Source organism: Microcebus murinus, chromosome 22 (genome assembly GCF_040939455.1).
Source record: "Microcebus murinus isolate Inina chromosome 22, M.murinus_Inina_mat1.0, whole genome shotgun sequence".
NCBI lineage: Eukaryota > Metazoa > Chordata > Mammalia > Primates > Cheirogaleidae > Microcebus > Microcebus murinus.
The window spans coordinates 536,307-560,744 of NC_134125.1; the positions used below are offsets into that span (position 1 = coordinate 536,307).

A 24,438-nucleotide genomic window follows, 5' to 3' on the forward strand; every position below is an offset into this window, starting at 1 on the left:
GAGGGTAATTACAGCAAGATGGCAACTGTCCCCAAATCCACGGCTAGGACCAGCCCTGAGGCTCCCCGAAGGCACCTTGGTGGCTGAGACTCGTCCCTGGCTTGGTCTGAATTCAGCCTTCGCAGGAAGACCTACCTGGGGCGCAGGCCCCCCGGCACCCACCTAGGGGGCAAACTGCCCCCAGCCCCCTCTCCTCGGGCCAGGCTGGGCCAGAGCAGACACCCAGGCCCCCGAGTCCAGTCGGAATCTAATGAAACAAGAGCCAAGTCCATTTGCGTAAGAACCCTTTGTCAGAATAAACCAGGTAAGACGCACACTCATCTATTTAAATTACAGACACTAATGCTGTTATAAAAAATAGTGGCACGGCACTTTTTATTTCTTTTAATCAGAAAAATAAGCCCTGCGTTTCTGGATGGAGGCCCCAGGTGAGCACCGAGGAAGGGGCCGGCCCTGGGGCGGGCGGGGTCCTCAGGAGCAGCGGGGAGGGGGCTGGGGGTCAGCTTGGGTCTGCAGCAGGGAGCCTCCCCCCACCTCCCATCAGCCTGGGGACCCCACGTGGCCAGTGCTGCTCTCCAGAAGCGGCTGGCTCTGGACACAGAGCCCTCCCACCTTTCCCCGGCTCCTCCCTCCTCGCGGAACACCTCCCTCACGGGGCCAGAGGCATGCCCGGGACTGCAGAACACCTGGATGGGGGGTGTGGCCCATAGGTGGGGGCCCAGAGACAGCCCTGCAGTGTGGGTCTGCCGACTGGGCCACGGCCAGACAGTGCTGTGGGGGCTCCCTGGTCTGGAGACCTTGACAGCCCCTTCTGTGCACCCCCTGGGGGGTGGAGGCAGAGGCCTCCTGCAGCTTAAGGACCTGGGCAGGGGACGCTGGCACCACCCGACCGCTGGGGAGGGCTGGGACCTGGAGCCTGGCCTCCAGCCAAACCTACACCTCGGCCAACTCGCCACCAGGCTGTTCCACCTGGGGACAGGGGACACCCTGTGGCCAGACAGGTGAGGGGCAAGAAGCAAGGCCTGCAGGCGGCACCCCCCAACAAAAGCACTCCCACCCAGGCACACCACACAACCGCACACAGCCACACACGCCACCCACACGCACGCACCCTGCACGGGTGGCACACCTGGGACAGGTGTGCACGGAGACTCAGAGATGCAAGAACAGTGTCAGCAGCTCAGAGGCCTGGAAAGACGCTGAGGGATCCCCAGCCAGCTCCGAGCGGAGGCCGGCTGTGCTCCCTCCCCAGGGCGAGCATGTCACAAGTGGCCCTGGGTAGAGGAGGGTGCACGGCGCCACATGTCTCCTCTCCTCTCCTCCTGCTGCTTTGTGGGCGGGCCTCAACTGATCCCAGCACCCTGCGGCCCCCACCCCCGCCTGAGCCTCAGACTCCACGGCGGCGACGCCTGGCCCTGTCTGGAGGCCTCAGGCCAGTCCAGCAAAGCATCTCAGGCATGCGGGGAAGCGGCCCAGCCTCAGCCTCACCAGCATGCAGCCCGCACAGTGTCTGCAACACCAAGGAAGCGCCCGCAGGTGTCAGGCTCCAGGGCTCACAGATGGGGCCTGGCGGGCCGCCCAGGGGGCAGAGGAGCGGGTCCACCGTGACCGCAGGGGCCGGCAGGGACGGCCCAGGGCCAGCAGCTGGGGCTGAGGGGCTGGCACCAGGTCCAACAGGGACCGCCGGGGCTGACACGGGGGCCCCAGGAGAGGCCGGCGGGGTGGGCCTGGCTGTCCCAGGAGAGAAGGGCGGTCGGGGATGGGGAGTAAGGGCTGGGGCTGGCAGGACTGGTTGGGGCCCATGAGTGGCCGCAGGGGCTGGCAGGGCTGCTCCGGGCCCATGAGTGGCCGCTTGGGTGGCCGAGGCTGCTCTGGGCCCATGAGTGGCCGCTTCTGTTGGCACGGCTGTCCTGGGCCCAGCAGCGAGGGCTTGGGGGGGCCGGGCTGCTCTGGGGCTTCAACTAATTGCCGAGGCTGACGGGCACCCAGGAGGGACCGCCGGGGGCGGCCAGGCTGGCCCAGGAGGGACCTTCGGGGCTGGCCGTACTGACACGGGGCTAGGAATGCCCGCCGGAAGCAGCAGCACGGGCGCGGGAGGAAGCTGGCAGGCCGGCGGCGTGGTCGCAGGGGCAGGAGTGGCCGTGGGGGCTGGCACCGCGGGCACTGGGCTAGCAGGGACCACAGCGGCCGCCAGCGCTGTCCTGAGGAAGCCCCGCTGGGCTGGCTGCAGTGACAGGGGCTGGCCCATGGCCACCGGGGCCGGCAGCGGTGCCACAGGGTCAGCAGTGACCGCAGACACCGGCAGCGGTGCCCTGGGGCCAGGAGCGAGCGCAGGCGCCGGCAGTGGAGGCAGGGGCCCAGGAGGGACCGCGGGGCCAGCAGGGAGCGCAGGCGCCGGCAGTGGAGGCAGGGGGCCAGGAGGGACCGTGGGGCCAGGAGCGAGCGCAGGCGCCGGCAGCACTGCCTGAGGCCCGGGAGCGCCCCGCGCGGCTGGCAGGGCTGAGCCCGGCGCGACTGCCGGGGCCGACACTGCTGATCTGGGGCTGCAGGCAGCTGCTGGGGTCTGCAGGGTTGACGGGGGCCCGGAGGTAACCGCCGGGGCTGGCAGGGCTGTCTCAGGCCCGGAAGTGACCGCTGGGGCCAGGCGCGCTGACCCGGGGGTGGCCGCTGGGGCTGGCGGGGCTGGCTGGGCTGCCTGGGGTCCGGGGGCGCCGTCGGGGCTGGGGGGGGGCCCTGGGGCTGGCTGGGCTGGCTGGGCTGGAGCTGCTGCTGGCGCTGGGCCGGGCCGTTCTGGTCCCGGTGGTTGGCTGGGAGCGGCCCCCCTTCTGGGGAGCACACCTGCATGGAAGAAAGAGCACGTGTCCACCTGGGCAGGTGCGCCTGCGGACCCCCCATCCAGCCCAGGCCCGGGAGACATGCTGCCCCTCTCTAGTGGCCCGAGTCCCGAGGGAGCCAACAGCGGAGCCCGACACGCCAAACAGAACCCCTTTCTGAAGAGAAGGCGCAGGCCAGCAGACCCCCGGGAGGAAGCAGCGCAGGCTGGGCCCAGGACAGAGCCCAGGCTGGGAGCAGCCCTGGGCCAGCTGCCTGCCGCTCTGACCAGACGGGCAGGCGGAGCCCTGTGTCCCGGCCGTGCCATGCACCTGGACCACCAACCACAAGTCACGTGCCTGTGGCGACCACCGGGGCTGGCCGCTCCCCTCCCCGACGCCGCGCACATGAGCGGAAGGCGCTGTGTGCGCAGCAGGAGAGCGCCTGGCAATGAACCTGGTCCCCGCGCTGCCAGCAGACGCGCTGGACGCCACTGGACGCCGGGTGGGCGGCGGAGCCTGGCGGACGCAGAGGGAAACGGGGCCGGCCTATCAGCGTGGCGCCGCCCAGTATGAGCGCTCCTCCCTGCCCGCCCACCGCGGCCCTGGGCAAGGCGCTGCCTCCCTGCGACCCGCCCTGTCCACACGTGCCCACACCCGGGCCGGCAGCGACGGGATGCACCGCCAGGCAGGCCAGCGCTGCTGCGGTGGTGTCCAGGTGCTGGTGGCCCTGGCCGCCTGCCGCACTGAGCTCGGACCCTGCCCGAGCTCCCGAGGGGCGGGACCTGGCTCACCTGCTTGGAGGGCTGCAGCGGGACTTTCCTCGGGCCATCGCCGGCAGGCTCCACGTCCTGCCCCGGGCTGCCTGGCTCCAGGGGCCGCCGGTGCTCGCTGGGCTCCGCAGGGGGGCCGTTTTCCGACTCCCGGGGCTTCTTGATGAGGCGGCGTTCCCACTTCTCCTTCCGCTCATGTGGCTTCAGGGCCATGTCCTTCTGCGGGGAGAGGAGGGGAAGCAGTTAACTGGTGGGGACACCCAGCAGGACCACGCCATGCTCAGGGCCGGGCCCCAGCCTGGGCAGCACTACCAGGGCGGTGCCCCACGTGGGCTCACGGGCTGCGGCCACAGCTACGGGAAGAGGTCCCCACCTTGGGAAGTCACCTCTGAGGGGGCAAGGAGACAGACAGGCGAGACGAGACGCTGGCGTGGGCGGCCCCACGACACATGGCACGTCCCTCCTGGGCCTGGCCCGAGTCCTCAGCTCTGGAGGCCCATTCCATACCCAGCACCTGGGCGGGGGGCCAGGGACACCCCACGGGAAGCACCCCCCAGGTGACACCACATGGATGTGCCCCGTGATAACCCACACCCCACAGCAAGTGCTCCCCAGTGACGTCCCCCAGGGACACCCCACGGGAAGTGCCCCCCACGTGCCGGAGGACCTGAGGGGACTGGTAATGTCCACTACTCTGGGACACAGACCCTCACCGTGGTGGCAGGCCACCTGTGCTCCTGCTGGCCTCTCCTGGTCCCTGTCAGCCCCTTGCCCACCCCAATCCTTCAGAGCAGGTGCAGACTACGCCTGTGGGCAGCACCCCCCCCCCCGCATCCAACAAGCCAACAGTGAGCGCCTGCTGTATGCTAGCCCGGCTGCAAGACCAGCGCAGCAGAGACAGACACGCTTGGGTTCCAGAAGATGCGGCACCCGTGAGGACAGCGCACCAGGATCGGAGTCCTCCAGGAGCGGGAGCAGTGAGGGGACACTGGCAGTGAAGCCCAGGACAGGGGCCTGGGGCACCGCTCCTCCCACACACAGGGCCAGGCAAAGGGGCTGCCCCAGCTCAGGGCAACGGTGTCCCTGGGGAGGAAACCTCACTGCTCCTCCGGTGAGGACACGGATGGCGGGTGTCCCCAGCAGGCCGAGCTGTCCCCAGGAGGCCCCGCGACAGTCCCCACAGGGCCTCCCATGCCAGCCCCACAGCCCGACAACGGGGAGGCCTCCGGCCCCTAGACCACCCAGGAGCTGTTGGGGTCACCACTGGGGGGTCAGGACCCCACCTGCTAAAGGCACAGGAAGTGCCCCCCGCCTCGCTGGGCTCCCCAGACAAGACAAACACTGCAGCCGAGCAGGAACGGGCTTTCCGTGGCATCTGCATCGGAAGTGTGAACAGGTAAGGGGTGACGCCCCAGTGACTGGGCACTCGCACCGAGCTGGGACTCGACTAATGAGCTGGACGGGAGGGACACAGGGTGAGGCAAGCCCAGCAAAGTGTCCGGTGGGGACCAGGGAGGGTGCCAGGCAGACAGACCCCCACACCTGGGTCTGACTGGCCTCACGGGCCAGGGCACCCACTCTCTGGTCACCACTGCGTTTGCATTTGGCAGCAGCAAACAGTTCTGATTTGTCACGTTTTCTGTGCACCTGTCTCGCCATTTCTTTGCTTTCAAAGTCACAGAGATTTCTACTGGCCCCTCCCTCAGCCCCCGCTACAGTCACACAGCACAGGACAGTTTCTGGTCCACGTCTGTCCTGCCCTCGCTCAGCCCCAGGCAGGGCTCACAACTGGTGACGAAGGAACATTTTAGAGAACGGCATCTCACCCTGGGGACACTGAGCCCTCCGGAAGTCCCAGGCTTCGCAAACGACTCTGTGCCGTGGCCCCCAGCCTGGGCTCCAGCATGCTCACCTGGGAGGGAACAGACAGTTCCCATGGGGGCCAGTGGGGCTGTCCCCAGCCTCTGCAGGTGAGAGCCACCGCCTCACCTGGTCCCCTAAGAAGATGTGGAAAGCACCCGGGCCTGGGACAGCGCTGGCTGGCCTTGCCAGGGGAGAACAGGGCCGTGCTGCCCAGCCAGCCACCCCGGGGCTCTCCAGGGCGAGGCAGACCCTGGGTGGCACCTGGCTGGCTTCAGGGGCCACAGCAACACCCCAGCACTGCGCCACAGAGCCCTGACGGAAGGGGCCCTCGCTGCCCCATTACTGTCCCCGACACAGGAACGTGGGCCACCAGGACCCCGCTCTGACCAGAGTCACTTGGTTACTCCTCGTCCACCGTGAGGGGTCAGCGCTGCAGCTCAGAGAAGCTAGAGACGTCCTGCCCAAGGCCACCAAGGCAGGCGGCAGCATGCTGTCCCCTGCGGGGGTGAGGACTGAGGGGTGCAGAGCCCGAGGCAGCCCGCCCCCGAGTGAAGGTGTGGGGACCCCGTGCGCCAGGGCAGGGCGGTCGGCGAGCTCCGTTATTCAAGTTCTCTGCAGGGCGCTGGGTCTGCGCCGGGCGCTCTGCTCAATGCTTGACCAGCGTCCACAGGCGCCCATGTGACCTGTAACGACGTTGCTGTGACTACCCAGCATGAAGTGAAGAAACAGAGGCACAGAGAGGCCTCCACACCGTCCAGGATCCCTGTCCTCAGCACCACCCAACCCAGCTCTGGGGGCCGCCAGCTCCCGCCACCAGCAGGGAGGCCCCAACGCCCCCAGGTGGGTGCACACACCCCGAGTGCCGGCCAGCACCCTCCGCAGAGCAGTGGCCAGGCCCCCAGCCTCTGCTCCCCTCCCCAGGAGGACCACTGGGTTGGGTGCACTGCTGTGAAATCCCCAGCTACATTGGCCTGGAGCAGTTTTACGCGACTGTGTTTATCCCCCTAAACGTTGTTGCTACGTAGCACCAGTGAAGTTCCTAACTGCACTACAGCAAACCAAGCAGAGACATAAAAGTAATTAAAACTCCGCGAACGGCCCTTTCCCCCTCACGAGGACGAGGCTGCGGGCGGCTCAGCTGCCTGTTGCCGCAATCCTGCTGGCGCACACGTCCACCAAGGCCGCCTCGCCCAGCCAGCACAGCGCCCCGAGACTCCTCCACTGCGCACCGCCCCCCCCCCCGCCCCAGTCCCCTGCACTGCCCCCCCAGACCAAAGGCTGGATGGGAGCTGGCACGGGACACCCAGGGGGCAGCGCCCACCCGTGACCCTGGTGTGGGGACTGTGTCTAATTGTCCCTCCAGCCAAGAAGGTGGGGACAGGGCTCTGTGCCACCCTGACTCGTCTCCCCTCAGCTCACACCCACCTGGCAGGCAACAGCCCCCATCTCCCCTTGCCTAGTGCATGTGACGTCGGGGACCATGCCTTACACGCACTGAGGGGACTGTCCCCGGCAGACCTTGCCAACACCTCACTTGCTCCAGAAGCACCTGCTACACTGTTCTGCAGGCCCACAGCTCTCGGCTGGCCAGGGGCCGGCACCTGGGAGCTGGGAGCCAGGCCACCAGTGCTGGCTTCAGGCCCGAGCACCCAGTGTGGGCACGTGGGCTGCTACTCGAGGAGCGGAGGCAGGGCCTGGGGTCTGCAGCGGGTGGGCTACCTGGGTGTGGAGAGGCCCAGGGCACCTACCGGTCATTGCTCGTTTCCTGGGCAGAGCACTGAGCACCTGCCGCACCTGCCCAGGAGGGTTCTGCAGGAAGACCTCTGCCAGGCCCTGGGGGGAACCCACACTGTGGCCAGGGAGAGCCACCTGGAGACATGCTAGACACGGGCTGATAGGGACAGGTGCTGCCTGGCCAGAGGCCGGTGCCAGGATGGGCACAGAGGGGCAGGGGGTGGCCGCCTGCCCAGGTCCACACTGGGCTGCTGCCTGCCGCCATCCACCCACTGGCACCCCCTGTGCCTGCCCAGCCACCGTGATCACGTCCGCCTGGAGAGCACGGGTGCGAGCCAGCCTGGCATGAAGGCTCTGGGTCAGCCCCGCTGGGCACCCTGCAGCCTGGCTGGTATTTCCTCCCTCCAGCTCAGCGCGCCGAAAGGCCACAGCTCACGCTGGACGTGGCCTGCAGCCTGCTGGCCGGATCGCCGTGGGGCTGCCATGAGGGCTGAGGCAGCACAAGTGGAAACAGCCCAGGGGTGGCCCTAGCCCCCTGGGATCTACAGAGGATTCTAGAAGGGCCTCTTGTGGGGACTGGCCAGCACTGAGGCCGCAGGGGGGATGAGGGCTGGAATGGTGGTTACCCCACAAGGGACATGGGAGGCCCCGGTGATGCCACAGGATGCAAGTGTGGTCAACTTTGTGGGATGAACACGGGTCCTATGCCCTCTTGTATATGAGAACTTTCTCACAAATAAGAAATAAAATGGAGAGAGAAACCAGGTCACTCAGACATAGACAGAGGTGACCATCCAAAAGGGAGCCTGGTGTGGGGGTGACAGGCAGGCGAGGCCCTCCTAGGGCAGGTGCCGGCTGAGACCCGGCAGGAGGAAGGCACGGAAGCCAGAGCCCTGGCGCCTCCCTTGATGGCCAGGGCTGAGGGGCCAGGAGCTGCCATTTGCCTGAAGCCTTGAGCACCAGAGTGAGGCCGGCCCAGGCCTGACTCCTGTCCCTCGCCACAGCTCCTCCTTGACCTCCAGACAGCAGGGGGGCATCCGGAGCACTCGCCCACATGGGCAGAGGAGCCGGTCTCTGAGGCCCTGGCAGCCTCACTCTGTACAGGGACCCGCGCAGCTGGTGCTGACAGCTGCAGCTCGCCTGTGCCTCTTGGGCTGCCCACCACCCCAGAGTGTCTTCTGCAGCCCAGGGAGGCCCAGGGCCAGCACGGGTGTCGCTGCAGCCACAAGGCCCGGGACGTGAAGGACCCGGTGGCAGTCGTAGGTCAGCCCTGCCTTCAGACCAGGAGCACTGGTCTACGTGCACCAGGGGGACAGAGGCGTCTGACAGCCCCGGGGCAGGGGGCCCAGTGGGAGGAGCTGGCCCTGAGAGTAATCGAGGCTGAGACAGCTCTCCTGCCTCCTGCCCCAGGGACCCGTCCACACCAGGGGGCTGCCCCTCCCTGGGCAGTCACACAGGGCCCCTGGGCTCTTTCCCTGCCCGGATCCTGGCCTCGCAGTCCTGGGGAGAGGCACATGGTCGTGACAGCCCAGGATGGGGGAGCAAAGGGCTGGCCGTGTGGGCACAGGCTGAGGGCCAGAGGGGACAGCTGTGGCGGGAAAGGCTATTCAGGACCTGGGCCCACGCCAGTGTGGACAGGCTCTCCCAGGCTGGAGACGATCTGCAGGTGCACCAGCTTCCAGGCAGGAGCCAACAGCACAGCCGGGCCCCAGCCCTGCGGGAGGACCAGGCCCCTAGGCCCCTGAGCCTTAGCTCCGCACCTGCAGGACGGGAAAGTACAGCGCCTGCCTCGGGGCTACTGAGAGCATGAGACGAGCAGATGCGTGAGGCCCAAGAGCCGCGCCCAGCATTGTGGAGACACGGCAGCTTGGCCCTGACCGCCACCACTGCTGGGACGTCACTGTCATGAGTGGGCTGCTGCTAAGGCCGGGCCTCCAGCAGCAGCCACTGCAGGGCCACGCATGTCCCTAGACACACGTGGCTGCCTGCTCCCTACAGCCGTGGGTGAGAGGGAATCTGCCGGCACAGACTGGGCAGGCACCACCTGTGGCCTCAGGAGCTGGTCACTGCGTGTGGCTCTGAGGCCCCATCACTCGCTCGCACGGAGTCCACGGGCAGTTCCTGCCCCTACCCCCACCCCACAAGCTGGACACGGCAGCTCCAGGCAAACAGGCAGGGCTGGGGCCACTGATCCCCACCCAGCCAACCCGGGCTTTCTGCCAGGGGTCCCCTCTCGCACACACACATGCATGCACACATGCACATACACACATGTACACACACACACACACACACGCACACTGCCACTGAGAAGGCAGGCACGAGGCCTGGACACCCGCCTGGGCTGCAGAGGGCCCAGCGGCCCACCCTGGGCACCCTCCTTCCCGCAGCCCAGCTGTCCACAGAACCAGACCAACACGACTTTCTGGTGAACTCAACAGAGCCAGCACCTGTGCCAGCCAGTCTTCTCTTTCAGAGTCCTCAGCGGAGCAGGCCCCACCACAGCCCCACGCTGAACTGGAACCACGCGCCTCATGTCACTAAGTCCCAAAGCGCCTGACTCCACCAGCTTGGGGACCGCTCTTCACCCACCCCAGCCCCCAGAGTCCTCTAGGTGGCCACCGCCTGTCAACCCAAAACTTGACCAGGCCAAGCCGCCACCCCACACGCCTGTCCTCCCTGACGGGCCCTAGGGCCACCCTGTGCTCCTCTGCGAAGCCCGCCTGGCCTGCTTGTCCTTGTCCCTTTACTGTCTATCATCCTGACACTCACTGGTGGCCGGGCCTGTGGCGTATCCCCTGGGGGCTGGGACAGGCCCGGGACACAGCTGGCACTCAATAGATGCTTACTGGGCCAGGAAAGGAAGGACCGTTCCTCCCCCACCTGGCCACTCCCAGAGCCCAGCACCCACACCGGGCCCAGCCTGCACCAGGCAACCCCAAGTGCAGCAGGGGCTGGGAGGGAGCAGTGGCCGCCAAGGCCAGATGAGGCCACCAGTCCCCCAAGGAGGCGTCTGGCAGCCCAGGCTCCTGGAGGCCTCACAGAGCGCCACCCAGTTGTGTCCTCAGGGGACCCAAGGGACAGCAGGTGCCCCATCACACGAACGTGGGCAGGACGGGGAGACAGGACTGAGGAAAGGGCCGGGAGCAGAGAGGAGTGTGGACAAGTGGCCACTGGGCCTGGGTGGCGTCTCTGGCCTCCACGCCGGCCCCCAGTGGGTGGGCACCCATAGCTCCCCACCATCACATAGGGCGGCCACCGTGTCACACTGTGCCTGGGGGGTCACACTCTGGCTTCCTTCCTCCAGAGTGGCAGTCACCACCCACCAGAGCGGAGCGGCACCCTGCTGGAGTGCACACGCGGGGCCGCGCCCAGCTCCGTGGGGTCCAGCCCAGAGGAAGCCACAGCTGCTGAGTCCCACCATGGGGCGGCCCTGCTGCCCAGCACAGGGAGACATCGTTCTGGAGCTGCGCCATGCATAGCAGCCCTCAGGGATCCCGGAACCTTCCGGAACATGAGCACCCATACATCCCCGAGAGGCACTGGTACCTCCCACGGCTCCCAGGGGATCCTGGTGTTTGGAGTCAGAGAACAGAAGACCCCAGACTCTCATGAGCAGCCCCACGGCTGTGGGTGCCTGGCCCTGACCAGCCCCACCCTCCCCTGCCGAGTGACCACAGCAGGGCTGGCCACGCCCACTTCCCAGGCAGGGGTGGGGGTGGGGGGAAGGGTGGGCCCCGTGTCCAGCCCCACCCACCATGGGCTCTGAGCAGCCTGCAGCTAGAAGGGAGGAGAGCCAAGACCAGGCAGAAAGGAGCTTGGCAGGCAGCTGGCGAGCTGGCGGGGGGTGGGGTGGGGGACCTCTGGAATAGGCAGGGCCTGGTGTGTGTGACGGGCGTCACACCCTCCACGCCAGCACCCCCAGCCCACACAGCCCCCAAGCCACTGCGAGTGCAGGCCCGGAGCGGATCCACGCCCACTCGGGGGCAAGCAGGGGGGGGCCTGAGCCCTCCCAGAGGCAGCTGTGGGCAGAGCAGGGCGGCCCCACCCCTCCCCAGGGAACCACCCCCACCCCTGCAGGCCATGCCCTCCCCACCCAGAGCCACACGGTTCCCAGGTATCTGGGGGCAGCACACATGTATGTGTGTGTACACTAACATGTACAAACACACGTGTGAGCATACACACATACACACGTGTGACAAGCCCCAGTCCTTCCTCAGGGACCATGGGACTGCTCAGCACCATCCTCTGTTTAGGGACAAATGACTTTGCTATGAGCCATACAGGGCCTCTGAAAAGGGGTCAGGTCTCCAGGCCGGCATGGCCCCAGCAGTAGACAGGCAGCCCGGGCCCTCCAGGCAGCCTCGGACCTGGACTCCAGCCTGGGGTCACAGGCTCAGCTCATCTGGCAGGGCAGGTGGCCTGAGGATGTTAAAGGGTGACCGAGGACGGGCTCCTAAAATATGCAGGAGCTGAGGCCAGAGGAGGTCCTGGCGAACAGAGGGGTGCAGGGGGGACAGCCTGGGTGGGTGGTCACGTGCCAGGCAGGTTCTCTGGGGCTCCTCCTAAGATGCCTCTGACTCCGAGTGACCAGGCTGGAGCTGCTGGGCCCTGGCATGCTGCACCTCTCTCCTCGTGGTCACGGCCCGGCTCGCTGCCCTCCCTGAACCCCCAGAGCCAGCTCCTCCCTGGCTCACCCCACCTGCTCTGGCCAGTCTGGTCTCCTCCCTCAGCACCGGCCTCCCTGCCGCCCCAAAGCAGGCTGACGGCTCCCTGGTGAGCAGGCTGGAGTGCCACGACCCCAGAGCGCTGTCCAAGCAGTGAGGAAGCAGACAGTTTGCATGCCATTTGACTATTCTAGAGAGCAGGAAAAAAGGGAAAGTTTCCAATCCAATCGCAGCAGTGCCAGCAAAAACAAGACAACCACAGACGAGCCTTCTTAGGAATGTGGTGGGAAAACCCCAACCCTCAGCCAAGCCACCTGGGATGAGACTCCACCAGAGCGGCCACGCAGCAGCCGCTCCCAGAGCTCAGGGACAGCCTGAGGCGCACAGCTCAACGGCGCTCAGCGGCTGACCAGGGCTTGGCAACCAAGGAGCCGCACCACGGCCTCCCTGCACAAGGGGCCGCCCATGTGACGCGCCACACAGAGCCGCGGGCAGACAGCAAACGCCTCCCACCAAAGGCGGAGGGACAGACACCCACAGACGAGATACTGACTCTCGGCCTCGCAAGTGCTAACGCACACAGTAGGACACGAAAGTACAGTGACGGCACAACGGGGAGGGAAGCAGCAAGGTGCCGGCTGCCTGTGGGCGCCACCAGGGCCACCAGTGACCCCCAAGAATTGCCAGAGACGGTCAGTGCCGATGAGAGAACGTGGCAAACTACTGTGGCACAGACGCTCGTGGGAAAATGGGTTTTCTACACCAGCAGCAACAGCCAGGTAGAGAGCATGGAACAAGGCTCCCAACCATTGTTAGCAAACACGACGCCCAGGTGGACGTGAGACTCCGGCAGGGAGACGGCTCGCCTCACGACAGCCTTCCACGGCGCAGAGCAGACCCGGCACCCCTCTCTCTAGGAAGCATGCACACGCAGGAGAGTTGGTCTCCCACCAAACTGAACCTCCCTGTCTCCTGACGGGGAAAAGCCAACCTGAGAGGGACAACTTGCTAGGGGACGGGAGCCTGGGGAAGAGCCTTCCAGGCAGAGGGCCAGCCCACACCAGGGCCCAGGACGCAGAGTGTGCACAGCGGGCGTGGGAGCCACAGGGAGGACCCTGGAGGACCTGAACTGGAGCCGAGAAGTGACAGGCCCAATAGGCTGGAGGGTTGGTTGGGGACTGTCCTGCAGGCCCCGCTCCAGCCATGGCAGGGCCCATGGGCAGGAGACATCGCTCTCACACCCTGTCACCCCCTTGAGCAAGCAGCCCTCAGACCCCAGCTCTGGGACCCTCTGGGAGAAACTGGGTTCAGCCCGTCCTCAACGCAGCCCAAGACCATCACAGGCAGGTTCCAGGCTCAGCTCTGCACCCCATCCCATGACTCTGGGTCTCAGTTTCCCTATCTGAACCCCAGGAAGCAGCCATGAGGAGAGGGTATGGGTTGGGCACGGGCACGGGCACGGCCCTCACTGGCACCACCAGCAGTGTGGGCTGCAGTGGCCCCCGGAGGGCCCAGTGACACCGCTGGCCCCCGCACACACACTCATCCCTAAGTCAGCCCAGATCTTTCCGCCTCGCACCCTTCCTGGGAGACCCTGACCCACACCGTGAAGCCCCCACCAGGCCCCCGCAGCAGAGTCTCCGGGCTGCACCCAGGGCTGGGTAGAGCCTTGGGCTCCCCACCCCCACACCCAGCTGTGCCCTGAGAACCTGCAGGCTCACCTGGCCCCACCCAGCAGGGTCCCTACTGCGGCTGGGGACACTGCTTTGTCACTGCAGAGATCACAGCTCGCCCCTGGCGGTCACGCGCCAGCTGCCATGGCCGTGGGGACTTCCTAAGTGCGACTCCGCACACAGCAGGGCGGGTCGGGTTTTGGGCGCGTGTTCCTGGGATTACAAAGTGGCACGTGCCAACCAGGGAACGTGGAACCAGAATCTGACAAGGGAAGCTGCCACGATGCAGCCCCAGAGAACCAGGAAAGCCATCACCTGGGGGAGGCTGAGGCTGGGGCTGAAACTTTAGGGCACACCTTTTCACAGAGCACGACTTCTCAACCAAGTGAAAGCAATTTGCTGTTTGAAAAAGCAAATTAACAAAAAAATCAGATGTCAAACCAGAAGGGTGGCTTCTGCCCAGAGGTAGTGGAGGCGCCTGCCAGACACTGGCCACCCCTCTGCTGCCCCGAGCACCCGGCTAGGCACCTTACTGCACGCAAGGGCCCGCACACGGGACGGAAGGTGCGGCTGGTCTCGGGCCCACGGGGCTGAGCAAGGCCTGGCCGACCACCGGGAGATACAGGGCCCAGCGGCCAGAGGACAGCCCTGGCCACCTGGGAGGTGGCGTCTGACACAGCCCTGGACGCTCCTCTCAGCCCCACATGCGGGAAGCTGCCCATCTCCGAAAGACCTGGGCAGAGGCCAGCAGCAGCACCCAGCACTGCCCTGGGGGCGGGAGGCGGCTCCCTGTCCCCTCTGGTCAGTACTACCAGAAGACAGAGTTATCACAGAAAACATGAAGGACAGCGAGAGCCATCCATCCAAACTGCCCCAGTATCCCTGGCCAGAGCAAGAGCAGAGCAAAGAGGATAGGGGGCACACCCAAACCACAATACCCCTCCCCACTTCCACGTTATACAGATGCGGAAAGTCAAGGGACCCGGCGCAGGTCTGCAGAGCCCCGGCCACCCTGCACCCTCAGTGCCCACAGGGTGTGGCCCAGGCAGCAGCATTGACTGCTGTGCACACACCCTGAGCCAGGCAAGCCCTGCCTCCTCGGCCCACAGCCGCCACTGCCAATGGTTAAGGAGCACCTGCTGTGTTCTCAGCACACAGGCACAGGCTGGAACTCTCCAGCTGCCCAAGAGGCAGGCACTGTCCCCCGACAGGGGCATGTCCACAGGAGTCAGCCTCTGCCAGGGCATGGGGGTTAGTTAAGGGGGCTCTGCCTAGGGCACAGGGGTTGGAGGGGGCTCTGCCTGGGGCACAGAGGGTGAAGGGCTCTGCCCAGGGCACAGGGGGTGAAGGGGGCTCTGCCCGGAGCACAGGGGTTGGAGGGGGTCTGCCCAAGGCACAGGGAGCGAGGGATCTTCCCGGGGCAAAAAGGGTGAAGGGGGCTCTGCCCGGGCACAGAGGGTGAAGGGCTCTGCCTGGGGCACAGGGGGTGAAGGGCTCTGCCCGGGGCACAGAGGTGAAGGGGGCTCTACCCAGGGCACAGAGGGTGAAGGGCTCTGCCTGGGGCACAGGGGATGAAAGGGGCTCTACCCAGGGCACAGGGGGCAAGGGATCCTCCCGGGGCACAGGGGGTGAAGGGGGCTCTGCCCGGGGCACAGGGGGTGAAGGGGGCTCTACCCAGGGCACAGGGGGTGAAGGGGGCTCTACCCAGGGCACAGGGGGTGAAGGGCTCTGCCCGGGGCACAGAGGTGAAGGGGGCTCTGCCCGGGGCACAGGGGGTGAAGGGGGCTCTACCCAGGGCACAGAGGGTGAAGGGCTCTGCCCGGGGCACAGAGGTGAAGGGGGCTCTACCCAGGGCACAGAGGGTGAAGGGCTCTGCCTGGGGCACAGGGGGTGAAAGGGGCTCTACCCAGGGCACAGGGGGCAAGGGATCCTCCCGGGGCACAGGGGGTGAAGGGGACTCTGCCCGGGGCACAGGGGGTGAAGGGGGCTCTGCCCGGGGCACAGAGGGTGAAGGGCTCTGCCCGGGGCACAGGGGGTGAAGGGGACTCTGCCCGGGGCACAGGGGGTGAAGGGGGCTCTGCCCGGGGCACAGAGGGTGAAGGGCTCTGCCCGGGGCACAGGGGGGCGAGGGATCTTCCTGGGGCACAGAGGGTGAAGGGGGCTCTGCTCGGGGCACAGGGGGTGAAGGGGGCTCTGCCCGGGGCACAGGGGGTGAAGGGGACTCTGCCCGGGGCACAGGGGGTGAAGGGGGCTCTGCCCGGGGCACAGAGGGTGAAGGGCTCTGCCTGGGGCACAGGGGGGCGAGGGATCTTCCTGGGGCACAGAGGGTGAAGGGGGCTCTGCCCGGGTCACAAGGGGCGAGGGATCTTCCCGGGGCACAAAGGGTGAAGGGGGCTCTGCACAGGGCACAGAGGGTGAAAGGGGGTCTGCTGTTTGGGACTTGGGGGAAGGAAGGGGGCCCGCCCTAGGGGACAGAGCAGGGCTGGAAGCCTATCTGGGTGGGGCCTGCACTGACACCCTCCGGACACTCTTCCACACGCAGGCTGCACCTCACCAGCAGGTCTGTACCAGTGTGTGCTTACACCCTTGCTGTGCCCAGCAGGGTGAGCCAGCCTCTGGGGTCACATAGGCTTCTCTGACTCTCAAGTGTCACCCCAGGGGTGCCATGTTCTCTATGGTCCCAGTGTGGGAACAGCCCCCAGGACCTGGGGGTGGAGTGACTGTGAGTGAAGGTGGGATGGGGACAGGCCCACTTCTGGGCTGGGGTCCTGGTGGCCCTGAGCATGCGCCACCATCTCTCTCAAGCGTCCCACGTGACAGGCCTCCAGAGCAGGCTGGACAGGCTGGGGCCATCAGCTCCCGTCACTGCGTGCCTCAGTGTCCCCATCTGTAGAATGGGGGCAACAACCAGCCTCCCTCGTGGGCCACAAGTCTGTGATGGGCAGCTCAGCACAGTGCCTGGTAGAGGGAACACTGCCCGGTCAGTCTCTGCTGTCAGCACGATCACGAATGATCTGAACTTCAGGGAAAAACCACTGCGCTTTAGCAAAGAGTGCGGCCAATCTGGAGATGCTTCTGGGCCAACCCAGAAGTTGACTCGTCCAGAAGCCCCGTACTTTCCAAGGCAGCCTCACAAGGGCGGAGAAAGGTGAAACGCCCTGGAGGTGCCGTGGCTGGGAGACTGCCAAGCAGAAGCAGGCGAGTCACACTAAGGTGGGTGGGGCATGGGGGGCGCTGGTCTGACCCACACAATTCCCCAAAGCCCACCGAGTTTGGCTGGGGAGGTGGTGACCCAGCGGAGGAGGTGGACAGTCAGAGCCGCTGCGGGAAGAGCACCGGGACCCAGACGGGCTAGGCCCACTGTGGCACCCTGACCTTAGGCGGGTGGCCCAGGCCTCCTGAAACTCGGCTTCTCTCCTCACTCGTTCCGGACACTGTGCATGGGACACTGTTGACACACCAACCTCTGTGCTGGGCACTGGACCCCACAGGAGAGCACGGGACAGACGCAGGGCCTGCTCTCTGGCAGCTCAGAGGTGCTGTGGGGAGAGCCCAGCACACAGGGCAAACACACCACCAGACAGTGGCACCCGGTGGTACCGATACGGAAAGCGGGCGAGACTGGCAGCTGGGGCTGTGGGGAAAAGGGCTGCCACTTCAGACGGGGCTCGAGGTGACGCGGGCGCTGAGACACGAAGGCGCCAACCAGTGAGAACAGGAGGAGACCAGACTGGCCCCTGCTGCAGCTGGAGGGTGAGGAGGCCGTGGTGGACAGGGCTTTCGAGGCCACAGTTAGGGTTTCTGTTTTCCCTCCTGGCAGGGGACGCAGATGGGGCAGGCAGAGTGGTGGGAGGTCTGGAACAGCGTGACCAGTCTCACACGCTGCAAGGCAGCTCAGCCCAGGGCCCAGCCTGTGGTAGGTGCTCAGTAAACGCAGTCCATGACATTATTGTCACTGAGAAGGCAGAAAACAGCCCTGGAGGTGGGCCCACCACACCCCACCAGGAGCCACCTAAGGCCCCCAGGTGTGCATGACGGGACAGCCAGGCTGTGTGGTGAGCACAAGCTATGACACCCGTGTCCTGTGCTCACAGGGGCCCCACCTCTGTCCATGCACCCAGACACAAGGCGGCAAACCTGGCCCAGGGCCACATCCATGGCCACCAACACCTGGCCCTGGGGCTCTTTCCAGCCCCCAGCAATCCCCAGGGTTGGGGTGAGAGCCTGGAGAGGACTCAGTGCAGGGACCTGCAGGAGACATCTCCCACGCCCACAAAGCTCCGCCTGAGACTGGCGGATCCCAGGCCACGGGCTCCCAAACCCCAGCATAAGTTAAGAACAGCTGCAAACCAAGTGATTCCTAGGATCCAAAGTCCAGCAGACAAGGGTCCACCAAAGTGAGTGGTGCATGGGGCACTCCTCACTGGAGGTCTTTGCGCTCTCGGAGGGCAGGCTCTCGGAGTCCTGAGGCTTCCAGGACTCTGGGGGGCCTGGCAACATTTCAACTCGTGCCTGCTCTGGGGAGACCACAGCTCCCATTCACCCCACTCGCAAGCTCTCTGACAGTATTTCATTTCCTTCTCTACTCACCTGGGTTCAGGCAAGAGAGCAGTATTTGCTCAGCAAATATTGTCCACGATAACTCAGCCAGAGAAGCAATATTTTTTGCCAACCTATCAACCATGCAGCAAGCAGCGGTGAGCAAGAGGGGTCTTAGGGTTAACCCTCCTCTCCCGCTCAAGGGGAAGGGAGGAACAGGAAGAACCTCAAAGTATCCATTTTATCACCGCCTCCACGAAGTCCAGCACGGCCCAGCTCCCCTAGCACGTCCAGAACGAACAGAGCGATATTTTGGCAACAGAAAAACAACTGAAAAAGGGCCGATTGTGCTGCCAGCCAGCCCACGGTTTAGAATACAATCTAGATTTTTTTTTCTCCTGCGGCTCAAAACACCCCTACACCCACCCGCCGCTGCTAGGTTCTCCAGACCCGACAGTCGAGGCGCGCGGCGGACACCAGGGTCCCCGGGCAGGAGGGCTAGGTGGGACCGGACCTCCCGGCAGGGGTCCCCGCGGCGGGGGCCGGCTCCGGGCCGCTCCCAGCCCAACTTTGGCGGGCGGAGGCGCATCCGCTTCCCGGACACCTACCTCTAGGGCCTCCAGGGTGCTGAAGCTGGCGATGGCGAAGCCGTCGATGACCTCCTCCTCCTGCGAGCTGGACTCGCGGCGGCGGCGGCGCGGGGGGCGCGCGGCGCGGGCGGCGGGGGCGGCGCGGGCAGGCGCGCCGCGGAGGCCCGCGTTCTCCTTGCCGGGGCTGGGCTCGGGCTCGTCGCCCGACGACGGGCTCTGCGCGCGGGCGTCTCGGGCGGCCTCCCGGCGCCGGCCGCGGTCCCGCTGCGCGCGCGAGCGCCGGCTCGGGCGGACCTTGGCCTCCATGGCTGCGGCGGCGTGCGCCCCGTCGGGCCGGTGACCTTGACGCCCCGCGCCCGGGCCTCGCGCGGCCGCTGCTCCCGGTCGGCTACGCGGCGCCGCCGGGCTGCGTGGGCGCCGCGCGGGCTCGGGCCCTGGGCGGCGGCGGCGGGCGGCGGGCCGGGCCGGGCATGCCGGGCGCGTGGGGCGGCTCAACCCCGGGCCCGGCGCGGCGCGGGACCCCCGGCCCGGGCGGCCGGGCGCATCGGAGGGGGCGGGCCCTGCGCTCAGCGGCCCTCGGCCGCCCCCCGAGGGGCGCGGCCCATGCGCGCGGCGCGGGATCGGGCCGGCGGGCGGACAGCGGGGTCGGCGGGCGGGGGACGGGCGACCAGGCCGGGCACCGGGCTCGTGAGGTGGCTGCAGCGGCGCCTGGAGCGGATAACAACTGACGTACTTCCGCCCGCTGCCGCCGCCAGAGGAAGTGAGTGCTCCGCGGGCGCCGGCCCCGCCCCGGCTCCGCCCCGCCCAGGCCCCGCCCAGGCTCCGTCGCGTTTGCTCAGTCAGGCCCCGCCCCTCCCGCCTTCCCCTTCCTGGGCCCCGCCCCCTATTGTTAGGCCCCGCCCATCCCCGGCGCGTCTGCTCAGCCAAGCCCCGCCCCATCGCCCGCCTTCCCCTTGCTAGGCCCCGCCCCTCTCAGGCCCCGCCCCTGCCCTGCCACAGGTCCCGCCCATCCTCGGTGCGTCTGCTCAGCCAGGCCCCGCCCCTGCCCACCTTCCCTTTTCTGGGCCCCGCCCCCTCTCGTCAGGCCCCGCCCCGGCGCAGCAGGCCCCGCCCCTGTGGCCGGCCCCACCCCCACCCTTCAGGCCCCGCCCCGGCCCCATGCCCCCGCCTGGACGCGCCCCCCGCGGAGTCCCGAGCCGGCTCCGCCCGGGCGAGGCGGACGGCACGTGGGGGCTCGTGGCGGGTCCGCCGCTCCCGCCCCGAGACTCCCTCCGGCCGCGAGAGCGGGACGCGGGACCGACGGGAAAAGCCGGCGGCCCCGCACACAGGGCCAATAAGATAACGTCGAGGGGCCGGTCCGGAAAGTGGGACGGGAGGGTCGCAGCGCGCTGGGTGGGCCGGGCCCGGGCGGGGACGCCCGTCTCCGGGGAGGTGCGGCCGGCCGGGAGGGGCCTGCCAGGCCCAGGGCTGGGCCGCGGGCCGGTCGCCCTGCCCCTGGGGACAGAGGGCCCGCGTGCTGGGCGTGGGGGAGGCCTGGGACACCGCCTGTTGGCGGGGCTGACCCGGCGACAGCTGAGACAGTGGCTCGCAGGGCGGCCAGGCCGGCGGGGGAGGGGCTTCCTGTACACCCGGACGCCTCTCCCTGCCCACCCCCGGCCTCCCGGCGTGGGGGCTGGGCCCTCCCCACCCTCCTCCCGTTCTGGGTTTTGTCATGAAAATGTTTTTCCTGGGGGTGGGGAGCACATCCTCCCTTCTGGTTTTTAAGAGGCTCCTTAGGAGCCTGGGCACTGTCCCTGTGCCCCCCTAATTCCCCTTGCGGGACAGAGGGCCAGAAATTGGGGAGAGTCACGTGGGCAGTATTTCAGGCTCTCACGTGGAAACAGGCCACTTCCTGAGCAGCCTGGGGGGCCACCCCAAGGCCAGTCGGACCACAGGGGACTTTCTGCGTCTCCTTCCCCCACATCCAGCAATTGCTTGGGCAGGTCTGAGTCCTGGCTGTGAGGTTTTCAAATACGGAAATATACAGTCTTCTGGCGTGTGCCTGTGTGCCCCAGCGGAGGGCTGGTCTCTGGAGACCCCCCAAGGGGCCTCTTTTCTGGGCTCCTTCAGGGTTTCCCTTCCCTCCCCTGGGAAGAGGCCCAGGTGTCTCTCCTTTTTTGCTTTTTCTTTTTTTTTTTTTTGAGACAGAGTCTCACTTTGTTGTCCAGGCTAGAGTGAGTGCCATGGCGTCAGCCTAGCTCACAGCAACCTCAAACTCCTGGGCTCAAGGCATCCTCCTGCCTCAGCCTCCCAAGTAGCTGGGACCACAGGCGTGCTCTGCCATGCCTGGCTAATTTTTTTTCTATATATTTTTAGTTGTCCAATTAATTCCTTTCTTATTTTTATTTATTTATTTATTTTTTGAGACAGAGTCTTGCTGTGTTGCCCGGGCTGGAGTGAGTGCTGTGGCGTCATCCTAGCTCACAGCAACCTCAGACTCCTGGGCTCAAGCAATCCTACTGCCTCAGCCTCCCGAGTAGCTGGGACTACAGGCCTGCGCCCCCATGCCCTGCTAATTTTTTCTATGTATATTACTTGGCCAATTAATTTCTTTCTATTTATAGTAGAGACGGGGGTCTTGCTCTTGCTCAGGCTGGTTTGGAACTCCTGACCTCGAGCAATCCTCCCGCCTTGGCCTCCCAGAGTGCTAGGATTACAGGCGTGAGCCACCGGGCCCAGCCTGTCTCTCTCCTTTGATTCATTTCCAGGTGGCTGGGCTGCCAACCTGGGGACCCGGCACCTGTGCTCTGGGCTCAGCAGCTCCCCAGGCAGGGCTGGCTTTGGAAACCCCCCTCTCCGGGAGAAACATCTGGGCTGAGGTGTTGGTGGATGGGAAACACCTGGGAGAGGGGCTGGGGCTGCGGGCAGAATTGCGGAAGTGCGCCTGCCTGCCCGTGGGCCGAGGCTTTCTGCCTCTCTGCAGTCTCTTGCCTCAGTGGCTGCTTGTCCCACCAGGGTTCCAAGCTTCCCTGGCAGAGCCTGCCCCACAAACTGGCAGGACGGGGGGGGGGGGGGGGGTTGCAGCGTAGAGACCCATGGTGGTCAGGAGACAGCGTGACCAGCAGGGCCTAGGGGGACAAGGTGATGAGAACCACTGGGCTCCCCAGAACAATGGCCCCCAAGCCTTTGAAACATGGCAAGAATGAAGCTAAAGAATTGGATCTTGCATTTATTGAATTTAATCTGAAATCAAATAGTCCCATGTGGCTGCCACGTTGGACAGGGAGGGCAGGTCTAGAACCAGATTGCGGGGGGGGGGGGGGGGGGGACGCTCCATCCTCAGCCCTGCCACAGAGGTAGCTCTGTGCCTCAGTTGTCCCATCTATGAAATGGGGGCGGGAGGTGGTGACACTGGTGCCATGGAAGGTCTTGAAGGCCCCCTGAGTCCTGTGTGGGTGTCAGTGGTTCTCAGCCTTGGGGCGTGTCAGACTTAAGACTTCCAGCGGACGGATGGACGAGGCAGGTGTGAGTTCCTGGTCCCTCAAGTCCCAGTGGGGTGGGGCTTGAGAATTCCAGTTTCCGATCCGTTCTCTGGGAACTGGGGGCTCCAATGCTCCAAGGGTGTCTGCTCCTATGAGCCACCTCCCCATGGCCCTGCTCCGGCCACCAAACCCTCCAGCCCCGGCCTCCTTCCCAGCCAGGTCCCCTCTTCTCTTTGCCCTCCGTCCTACTGGGATCCCAGTAACTCCTTCCCAGGCCCCTGGGGCTCGGCTCTCTGGCCCCACTGCCAGCCCAGGTCTCTCTCTGGCCCCCACGGCACATGGCTCAGGGCCCGTCCTGCCCGGTTGGCCCAGGGAAGGAGACCCGTCCTCCACTTGCAGGGACCCCCCCCTCCAGGTGGGCTGGCCTCCAGAGCATGGCTGCATCTCCCCAACACATGGGCTCATCGCTCTGCATCCCAAAGCCCAGGCCTCACCTGGCCACTCCCTGACCCAGGCCCTCACCTGGCCACTTTCCCCTCCCCCACCCTCACTGCCACTGGTCCCCCCAGGCCTCACCTGGCCACTTTCCCCTCCCCCACCCTCACCTGGTCACTTTCCCCTCCCCCACCCTCACCTGGCCACTGGTCCCCCCAGGCCTCACCTGGCCACTCCCTGACCCAGGCCCTCACCTGGCCACTTTCCCCTCCCCCACCCTCACCTGGCCTCTTTCCCCTCCCCCACCCTCACCTGGACTCTGTCCCCCAGGCCCTCACCTGGCCACTCCCTACTCACCTGGCTGCTCCCAGCAGAGCATCCCTGGCAGAGCTCTGAGTGGCCTTGGGAACGTCCACGGCTCCCAGGACGGCAGGTCCAGCTCGTCAGCCTCAGCCGCTGGGCTCTGCTGCAGGGGGTCCCTCACTGCTCTCTGTGCGGCTCTCGGCAAAGCCGATTGACAAGAAATTGTATCAGAATTAAATTTGCTCCAACAGGTCCCAATAAGGCCCTGTATGTCCGGCAAGCTGTCTGTGCTTTGGGGTCCAAGCTTGCTCATGGGGTGACAGCTGGAAACCACATTTTATCTCTGGCAGGCCCGTCTCAGTGCCCCGTCTGGGACTGCCGCCTGCTCCCAGCTTGGGGCGGACGCTGCACCCCTCGCCCTCGACCCTCCAGTGGCCCCTGGATGTGCGTGAACACCCGACCCACCCACATGGACGTGGTGAGGCGGGGCGGCCAGCCACGAGGCCCCCAGCCCCCCCACCCCGAGTACCACCAGCTCTTGGTGTGACACTGCCGGGTGACAAGCAGCCCTCGGACACTCAGGGGTGACAAGCAGCCCCCGGACACTCAGGGGTGACAAGCAGCCCCCCGACACTCAGGGGTGACAAGCAGCCCCCGGACACTCAGGGGTGACAAGCAGCCCCTGGACACTCAGGGGTGACAAGCAGCCCCTGGACACTCAGGGGTGACAAGCAGCCCTCGGACACTCAGGGGTGACAAGCAGCCCTCGGACACTCAGGGGTGACAAGCAGCCCCTGGACACTCAGGGACAACGCCCTGTATCTTTTCTTGCTCTCAGGGCTGCAGGCGGACGGGGGGTTCACTTCAGACTGTGGGTGGGGTTCAGGTCGATTTCGGGGTGTCTTTCTCTGGGGCGTGGCTGAGAGGGAGGGGCTGTCGGGGTTCTCTGTCCAGGCTGGAGGGCCACGCCTCTCTGAGGGAGCACGGCTGCGCTGCGCCTGCCCATCCCACCCTCCAGGTCTGGCCTCGGCTCCCGCGGGGTGGGGCGGGCACTGCCTGGTGGCAGGGCGCCAGGGGTGACCCCGTTGCAGAGAGGAAGCGGGGAATCGGGGGCTGCGTTCTCATTTGTCACGGCAGTGACCTGGGTGACCCCACTCAGACGCCCGCTGTTCCTGGGATTGCAGCTGGGATCTGTCCCGAGCGGAACGTCTGGAGATCCAACCTCGAGGGCCACCCATCCCAAACTCGCCCCTTCGACTACCTCCTGCCTCCGCCTGCTCTTGCCTGTTTCCCAGCTGGGCCCAGAGTCCCAGCCTGCAGATCGAGGGCCTGTGTGGGCCTCTCAGCCTCCACAGCCTGACTCCCCTAATCAATGCCCTCTCATCCATCCATCCATCCATCTTTTTTATCTTTCTTCCTTTCTTTTTTTTTATTTTTTAGAGACAGAGTCTCACTTTGTTGCCCAGGCTAGAGTGCCGTGGCGTCAGCCTTGCTCACAGCAACCTCCAACTCCTGGGCTCAAGCGATCCTCCTGCCTCAGCCTCCCAAGTAACTGGGACTACAGGCACTCGCCACTATGCCCGGCTC

The 24,438-nt window shown here is 66.1% G+C and overlaps 1 protein-coding gene across 1 annotated transcript; it reads right to left on the minus strand.

Moving 5' to 3' along the window:
* Positions 1 to 346: 346 nt before the first annotated feature.
* Positions 347 to 18,958, minus strand: LOC105865748 (uncharacterized). Its single transcript, XM_075996399.1, has 3 exons — positions 18,671 to 18,958; positions 3,605 to 3,802; positions 347 to 2,838 (listed from the first exon to the last, which is right to left on the minus strand). Exons 1-3 carry the CDS (start codon positions 18,956 to 18,958, stop codon positions 1,540 to 1,542), a joined length of 1,785 nt encoding a protein of 594 aa, XP_075852514.1. The 3' UTR covers positions 347 to 1,539.
* Positions 18,959 to 24,438: the final 5,480 nt, after the last annotated feature.

Coding starts and splice junctions, on each gene's coding strand:
- LOC105865748 (XM_075996399.1), bottom strand. CDS start 18,958: ATGGAGGCCAAGGTCCGCCCGAGCCGGCGCTCGCGCGCGCAGCGGGAC. Junction 3,803..18,670: donor GCACCCTGGAGGCCCTAGAG/GTAGGTGTCCGG, acceptor CTCTCCCCGCAG/AAGGACATGGCCCTGAAGCC. Junction 2,839..3,604: donor CGCTGCAGCCCTCCAAGCAG/GTGAGCCAGGTC, acceptor TCTTCCATGCAG/GTGTGCTCCCCAGAAGGGGG.